The sequence below is a fragment of the Mangifera indica genome, chromosome 9 (assembly GCF_011075055.1).
Source record: "Mangifera indica cultivar Alphonso chromosome 9, CATAS_Mindica_2.1, whole genome shotgun sequence".
Lineage (NCBI taxonomy): Eukaryota > Viridiplantae > Streptophyta > Magnoliopsida > Sapindales > Anacardiaceae > Mangifera > Mangifera indica.
Genome location: NC_058145.1, coordinates 12,984,864 through 12,993,535, shown reverse-complemented (window position 1 = coordinate 12,993,535; position 8,672 = coordinate 12,984,864). Strand labels below are relative to the sequence as shown.

At 32.9% G+C, this 8,672-nt stretch overlaps 1 protein-coding gene, 1 non-coding gene and 1 pseudogene across 3 annotated transcripts; 1 reads left to right on the top strand and 2 right to left on the bottom strand.

The window, feature by feature from the left end:
• The first annotated feature begins 1,220 nt into the window (after window positions 1-1,220).
• On the top strand, window positions 1,221-1,292 carry TRNAH-GUG. Its single transcript has one exon. It is a non-coding gene; the product is annotated as a tRNA-His (tRNA).
• Window positions 1,293-2,025: 733 nt separating this feature from the next.
• On the bottom strand, window positions 2,026-2,638 carry LOC123226286 (annotated as a pseudogene).
• A 3,000-nt stretch (window positions 2,639-5,638) lies between these two features.
• LOC123226167 lies at window positions 5,639-7,589 on the bottom strand. Of its 2 annotated transcripts, none has more exons than XM_044650674.1 (2): window positions 7,486-7,589; window positions 5,639-6,829 (listed from the first exon to the last, which is right to left on the bottom strand). In XM_044650674.1, exons 1-2 carry the CDS (start codon window positions 7,519-7,521, stop codon window positions 5,897-5,899), a joined length of 969 nt encoding a protein of 322 aa, XP_044506609.1. In that variant the 5' UTR covers window positions 7,522-7,589; the 3' UTR covers window positions 5,639-5,896. The 2 variants fall into 2 exon arrangements, with proteins under 2 accessions (XP_044506609.1, XP_044506610.1); XM_044650675.1 differs by having other exon boundaries at window positions 5,639-6,789; window positions 7,486-7,574.
• Between the last annotated feature and the right edge of the window lie 1,083 nt (window positions 7,590-8,672).

Below are 8,672 nucleotides of genomic sequence, written 5' to 3'. Positions count from 1 at the left end.
GCCCGGCCCAAGGCAGGTACAGCCCACAAATTAGCCATTCAGGTCGGTACCCACATTTGTAGTGGGTCATGTCGGGTCTAAGATTGACCCGACACGACCTGCTTTTTACATTATCAAAAAGACAAAAAATCAATTGCCGATCATTGAAGAGTAACCGCCGTCAAGTAGCGGTTGCCAACAATTACTTCCAATACATATATAAATATTTACTATAATTTTCTTGCAAATATTACACTAATGGCATGGGATATTAAAAGAATATCACTTTTTAGGTTTCTTTATATATTTTTATCATATATATATATATATATATATCTACCACTGTCTGGATACTTTTTTACTAGTCTATACATTTTTGAAATGATCAAGATGTCTGGATTTACAAAACATGAGAAAATATATAGTAAGGTATATTGTTACAATCAATCAACTTTTTTATTTAATTTTGTGATATAATTTTAAAATAATTTATGCAAAATAATGTGCGACATACTTTAAAAAGAGTTTCTAAGAACACATTAAGATATGATATTTTAAATGAACATAGTTAATTCAATAAAGTTATTTCAATTAACTTTTTATTTACAGATATATAATAATCAAAATTTAAGATATATTTATGTAATTTGTTATTAAATGAATTCTAATTGGTAATTATTACAAAATTATTATATTTCGAGTGTTTGAATATTCAATGTTACAATTATAAATGAAATAGAATCATTTATATCACATTTGATAATGTATAAGTAAATGATGAAATTATTGAGTTAATGTTGTGACATTTAAAAAATCTATGGATAGTAAACTATGAGCAATACTATGTGTACCTATTTTTTATACATAATTTATGTACACAGTAATATGTCATCATATAATTAGGTGATTTTAAAACATGTGTCATCATATGATAAAAAAATATTCAATCACATGATAACACCTCATTTGTGTATACAAATTGTATATCAAAAATGAGTACACATAGTTTTATTGGTAAACTATTTCATATAAAATGTGTGTCATAAAAAAATTTAGCAGTAATTACATTTCCCTCCAAGATTTGGCCTAAATTTAAATAAAGAATTAATATATAATTTCAAATAATGATTTTGAAAAAATACAAGAAAAACTATTATTTACCTCTAAGAAAGAAACCCACGGATCGCAAAACAAGAACAGTAAAAGATAATAAAAATAACTAAGAGGCCAATGAACATGAGGTGGCTGTAGTTTAGTGGTAAGAATTCTACGTTGTGGCCGTAGAGACCTGGGCTCGAATCCCAGCAGCCACATTCTTTTGCCTTTTTCCGTTGATTTACATTCACCAATGTGAACGTTCTATCTCATTTGTTTTTAAGAAATAAAATTTTGTTGGAATCTTTGGGAGAAATTTTCCCTTTCTGCTTTTGCGGCTCTTGTGTGTATTTTAATATAACTGAAATTTCTGAGGTCTTCAGGGTTATAGGTTGATCATTCAATGCATATTAAAATTGCTGTATATTAATTTAATTTTGAGAAAATTTTGATCATGTTTATGTCTTTCCTTTGATTGTCAGAAATAGTGCTGTTTTGTTGCTGTTAAATGATTAAACACTTAAACTTGTTGTATATGATATTAGCCTTGGCTTTAGGCAAATTTGATTACCCACTGAATTGGTAGCTCTGTTCTTGGGTGATACCTCCAAGGAATCAAAGCATGTGAAATTGGCTGTAAATTATAAGCATTTTACATGTTTCAATTCCAGCAGAGTATGCAGCTATATATCTGAATTATAATTATTTGCACTCTCAACAATGGCCAACAGCAGAAGGAAGGGCTCATGTCACCATATCATTATAGAACTCAGAACAGAGCATATTCCAACATATTATCAAAGTGAAAATTTCAGTTTGACTAGCTAAAAGTTTCATCTACCAAATGTATAAGCTAAGAACTACATGAATCTGAAAAACAAAACTTCAAAATTGAGGAGCTTGGTATCGTGGAGAAAAATGATTAGTCCAGGGTAATAGCGAAAGAACTCTCTAGTCAAAAAGACTGAAGCCCATATCCTGCAACAGCAAAATAAAAAGAAAATTAGATAATGAAAAAATAAAACCTAGAAAAAGTTAAATATGATGCACATACATAGAATGCCAAGGATGTAGTTAGTATATCTGTACATATGAAAGATGATACTTAGCTTGACAGAAGGGAAATGAACATGTTATCCTCTTTAATTTCTTATAACCAGCTTAAAGATTTGCATTTTGCAATATTCTCAATGGAACATAGAAAATTTTTGAAAACAAGGATGCAAGTCACAGAGACTGTGTGAACATTGAAGTGAAATTGAACACGGGTGCCAAGAGATTAGATCATCAATAGAATATAAGCATTGAGCAATTCTCACACCATCTGACTCCTCTTTTTCCTCCTCTTTCTTTGACTCAGCAGAAGCTGGATTGGCTGCAGCACCATCTGCAGATGCAGCCACTGCAACTGCAGCACCACCACCAGAAGGTACTGAGGTCAATTTCTCCCGCCCAGATGCAATAAGCTCAGTTATATCTTTACCCTTGACTTCCGACAGAAGGGTTCTATCCTATCATCGTCGCATTCAGCTCGAACTATACAGAAGAACAACAAAATTTCCATTCTTCAGCAATAATTGAACAATGAACTCCTTTATATAGAATAGAGAATCTTTAAAAAATGTCATAAAACCAAATAACATGAATAGCCACTTTATAATAATTATCAGAAAAACATTCAAGATAAAAATATGATACAATCTATCAGACATAATTTTTTATCATCAGTAATAGAATCTGTAGCTCTCTTAGAAGTATCTAGTATTGGGCGGGATGCATCACAACATTGGTTTGCCTGTCCAATTAAATTCCACCACATTTCCATTTTTTCAAAATGAAGTGATCCTGGTAGCAATTAGATGAAGCAAAGCCATGCATTGTGGGAAAACTAATAAAGTTTACATTCCAGAAAAGGCAACCTTAAAAAGAAAAGAAACGAGCCAAACGACCAATGTGTCTGTCCTGCTTGGTCCAATCCTTGTTGGTGGTTAGACATTATTAGGAGTTTTCTGTGGCGATTGACTAACTAGAACTTGTCAGATTTGGTGATTGGAAGTAGCCTTCTTACTTGAATGGTGACCATGTGATGCTTGTTTGTCATGTCTTATTTTCATGATGCTTTATATTTGTTTTTGTTTTTCTGAATTGAGTTTTTTTAAATCAATGTGTCTGCATTTGTACGTTTTTTATGAGAACTTCCTGCCCTTTTATCTTGTACAAGTTTGAATTCACTTTCTTGGAACTGGTTATCGTATAAATCATTTAGTTTTGATGTTTGGAGATTGTATATCAGAGAATGAAAAGAAATCTTCATATTGATTTATTTATATAGGAATTTCTGTAGATTGTTGGGACCTTGTACATAGAAATCCAAATCAGATGCTGCCATTCGATGTTTGTCATGGATTTGACTTATCATGCCCTTATAATTCATATATTAAACTTTAGTGTGATACGGTTGTTTATTTCCTTGGCTGTATTGCATGAGCAATGCAGGCCTGATGGTACAAAGAAGGCTTATGTCAGGTTGGCACCGGATTATGATGCATTGGATGTGGCAAACAAAATTGGCATTATTTAAGATAGTAGCTGTTTTCTCATTTTGTTTAAGGCCGAAGAGGAAGACAGCTTGTTGAGACCCTAGTGGGGAAATTTGCAGATTGATCTTGGAAACTTGTGTTTATTGCTGGTTGGTTTTTGCAGATTGCTCTTTTAACAGATTTTGGGACATTTAAGTTCAAATTTTAACTCACCTATTATTTGATTTTGTTGATTGTGTTTCCTCAGCAAAATCACATGTTCAGGGATGGAATTGAACGTATATTCATGTCTAGATGATATAACCTGTTTGCCAACCTGTGTAGAGCTTTGTCATTGTACATAAACTTGTTTTTATTTTGATTGAATTTTGTTGGGTGAGTAGTTGACATTGAAGATTTTCAGATTAGCCCAACCCAAATGGTAATCTCAGTCTTCCTCTTTCTTTCTTAAGAAGAAAGTTAGTCCTTCGAAGAGTAAAAGCTTGAGAAATAATATCTTAAGAGAAGAAATTAGGTGAGCTCTTATAATTGTAAGTATCTCAGTGCAAGGTTTTCAAAGAATTAGACTCGTTGAGGTTGGGAAAACCCTGCACAGAATGGAGAGATGGGAAGGACTGTCTGATTCGTTGTTCCTGACTCTGTTTCACCTTAATTGTTATCTGAACCTGTAAAAATTATTTCCAGATCCGAATGGGGATAGTATTTCTCTTCTTCTGCATGTCTATTCAGAGATAGAGAGATAGCAATTTATTGAAGGAATCATGTGAAAAATTTTATGTAAGCAAAACTAGTGAAATATTATAATTTATGGAGATAATATCTGAATTTGAATTTTTAAAATCTTAATTTATTTAGTATAATAGTTATAAAATATTATTTATTTGATTATTTCTTTACAGACTGTAGCCAATCAACAAAAAACTATCTGCAGTCCCACATCGTGAGACTGTAAGGGAAATTTTAAGTTTAATAAGGGGGAGCAGCCGAGGCCCTAGGCATGCCACGAGAGGTTGTGAATGAGCCATGGGTTAAATTCTTTATTCCGGCCCAGGAAAGTCCCCGGGCCATATACTGCAGAGATGCGGTTTCGGCAACGAAAAAGCCATGAAATAAATGCCTCACCGAGTGAGCGGCTGAGACGCGTGTGGAGCCGTTGAATTTCTTTCATGGTGACTTGGCCGGTAACACAGTTATTCACATGGTTGTTCTTCAACCAACTGAACGGGGCTTACCATCTTGTGGCACTTTTTTCACTCCTAAAATTTTTGTCTGCAGAGTTACAGACTTGTTCGTTTTGTTCCAACCATAATACAAACAAATAAAACATCTAAATCATCATCTTGGAACCAAATCAATATTCATTAGAATATGAAAAAAAAAGCTAACTATTTCTGTGAATATCAGCTTCGGCTTTACCCACCACTCCAAAAAAGTCATCTCCATACGGCTAATTTCTTCCCCCACTATCTCATCAATCTTATCACTAGCTCCTGCCACACATTTTCTTCTTCAAATATATTTTCAGTCTCATTTTGGTCTTAACTCAGGTTCCGCTCACCCCATATTGCCCATTCATTGCACAGCTCTTTTTGTTCCCTGAGCAGCTTAATTTATGTATGAATAAGGCATCAAATCAAAATGTTCAACTTGCTCTGAAGCTTGAGTACCCGTTGTTATTTCATTGGCTTTTTCCGTTCTTATGCTTCATTTCATTGGCTTGAAATTTTCAGCTAAGACTGCTTTCTTTAAATTGTCTAAAAAACCCACAAAATTAAAAAGAGCTTGGAAATTTCCTAGGTTATAAGTGATATCTATGTAAATCTCTACCCATAGAAAAAGTTGCAAATCATCTGAGTCCTCAATCCCCTTGCTGAAACACTGAGATCTTAAACAAAACTCTAGAAGTGATTTAATTATTGGCTTCGTCAGGAATTTCAGTTGAGCTACTTTCATCAATAGGGCCCTGATGTTAGGATTCTACAGAGCAAAATGCCAAAACTAATTGTACATCAATAAACAGGACATTTGAAAGAGTTTAAATTATAAAATCTTGATTCGAATCAGTACTGCTGCTGATTATTCAACTGAAAGTGGGAATCTTTCTCACTAAGCAGAGAAAAAACAGCCTTATAAATTATAATACACACACCATTGTTGACTGGTGTAACATCAAAATGTACGAAGACACACCATGAATGAACTAAAGTTAAAAAGCTATGTCATTTCAGACCCACTCAACCACTAAAAATCATTTTTTACAAGACAGAACCAAGGCTGCAGTCTCAATAGTGAAACCTTTGTCGCTTGCTGGTTGATAATTGAGTGTTAATGAAAGCACCTGCAGTTAAGAGCATCCCATTACTCTGAGGATCAACAGCAGGAGGACATGTTGAAAAATTTAGCATTGATGTAGAACACATTTGAGATGAGGCACACGACATCTGAAGATGGGATGATAATGAATTCAATGACCTTTGAGCAACGCAACTTGAATTTGCAGCTGGTTTCTGATTAAAGCTAATGTTTTCAGAACCTTTAATAAGAGGTGGAATTCTGAAAGGTTGCAAAGGAGGAGGATTTCTCCACTGCGGCAACGGGCCAGCGATGAGAAGGGTCTTAAGAAGAGGGCCTGCTTCCATCACAGATTGCAATAATCTCCCCTTTGGGGGCAAAGTTTTCCCCTTAACAAGACTGTCAAGCACTGCAGTAAATGGATCAGTTTTGGTTACAACTGATGACACTAATCCTGTTGGTATAGAAGAATTGAATTCTTGAGCAAAAGGCTGGTTAACAAAAGTAAAGCTTCTTGAATCAGCCATGTTAATGTTGGAGAAATCTGGGGATGAAGCCGCATCCAAGAAGGAATCTCCAGGAGATGATCCATGTAACTGAGGATTATATGTATCTGATTGACTATTGGATTCAGTTATGCTGGAATTTGCTTTTGTTGGTACCACTGCAAGGGAACTTTCATGTTGGACATGAGCAAGAATACTGCTGGGTTGAAATTCAATTGGATTCGAATGCATCAATTTAGTACGCAGTTTTTGCAATTGATCTATAGCTTCATCTCTTTCTAGATAAGCAGCCTTGAGAAGCTTGAGTAAATGCTTCATCTCCTCCTTCTGCTTCCTCAATTCCTCGCTCACTTCCATTTTCACCGTCTCCGGTTCAACTGTGGTAAACAGAAGCTTCTGATTCAGTTCATCAAAACTCTGTCAACACAAACCAGAGTTGTTAGTTTGAAAACACAACAAATGCAGATTAAACTTGTCTGAAACAACATATAGATGGATCTTCATTGGTAGGAAGTAGGATTTTAAATAAATGGAAATTTTTGTCAAAAGTTGGAGAAATTTTGTAAAAGAAATTGGGCCCATTTACATACCAACTTCTCCTAGTCAAAGAATTGTTTTTTTTTTTTTTCAATTCCATAAATTAATAGTAAAACAAGACAAAGGAAGAAGACATAAACAAAACATTCAATTCACTTTTGCCATAAAATATCACAAGTTCACAACTATACCCATATCCAGGATTCAACTAGTTCAGTTTCTGTTCCAAACAAATGCACTTTCATACCAGAAAGAATTACACTAGACATGTCTTGTAAACATTTTCACATTAATATATTAATCACAATAGAAAACCAAAGCCTCTAGATGTCACTACTTCATGCCACATCAAAAATAAAATTACTTGAATGGTAAAAAAAATCTGCATTATTTTCAATCAAAAACTTTCTAGTCAAGCACAAACAACTGCACAATTGAAGTGAAAAGAAAAATGTGAAAACAAAAGAAAACCCAGAATAAGAAATAAAGTGAAAGAACGAGTGAGAGGAAAAACAAAGATGAACAAAAACCCCCACCTCTTGATAACCAAACAAAGAATCCAACTCTTCCATAGTAAAGAAATAGAGAAAAAGAGAGAGAAAGAAAGAAAAGGGAGAAAATTCAAAAGTAGTAGAGGGAGCTCGAGGAAGATGACTTAAAAGTGATTTATAGAGCAATAAGAGACGAATAAGACAGAGAGGTAGATAAGTTTCTTTCTCTGAAAAAACTTGTATAGAAAAAGTCTTTATCATGGAAAGTAAATTAAAACCGAAAAAAAAAATTCCAATTACAAGAGCTTCAAGATTCCATATTTTCACAAATTTCCCTTTGTTCCAGGACTCTTGTCTCTTATTTGAAAATAATTTCTAATTCTTGATGGTCAATGCCAAAATCCAGTTAGATTTTCCTTGTATATTACATTCCCTCCGAAAACTGTTGTTTTCCATAATAACAGCTTTACGCGCTTTTGGGTTCACATAAGCTAATTATGTTTTCATAATTGCCCTTCTTCTCAAGTAAAATTTCCAAACCCCCGGCTTCTGAGGATCCAATAAAATATTTTCTTTACTTCAACGCTGAATTTTAATAAATTGTTTATATGTTCTTTCCAAAGTAAATTTTTAATTTCAATAAAACTTTAAGACCCAAACGAATATATAATTTATTTATATTATTATATAATTAAATAATTTTAAATTAAAATAAAATAATATTTAATTATATAATAAATATGAACCAATTTTAATTTACAAATAGATATATAATTAAAATATAAGATACAATATAAAAATTTTGAAGTTAGAGATTATTCTTTTGTATGAAAGATGGAGCCATTTTTTTATATCATCTTCCTAGGGATGCAGTAGATTGCCTTATGAACTGCCCGATGAAACTAAAACCAACCATATAATAGTTGACTTATTAGTATTATTCTTATTCTATTTCAATATGCCCTATTATTTTTATACGTAAAATGCAGTGATAACTTTTTTTTTTAAATCAAGAATCTCAAATAATTATATTAGATAAATCAGAATTTTATAAATATAATAAAAGCTCAAATATAAATATTCTCCTTAAAAATTCTAGTATTTTACTAATTTTGTTAATTTTTAGAGTTTTAGGGATAACTTTTATGTGCTCGCGTATATCTACAATGTTTTCTTCTATTTTTTGTGTTTCTAAATGGCCAAAGGTCTACTTTCCACCCAAAGTAAGCTTT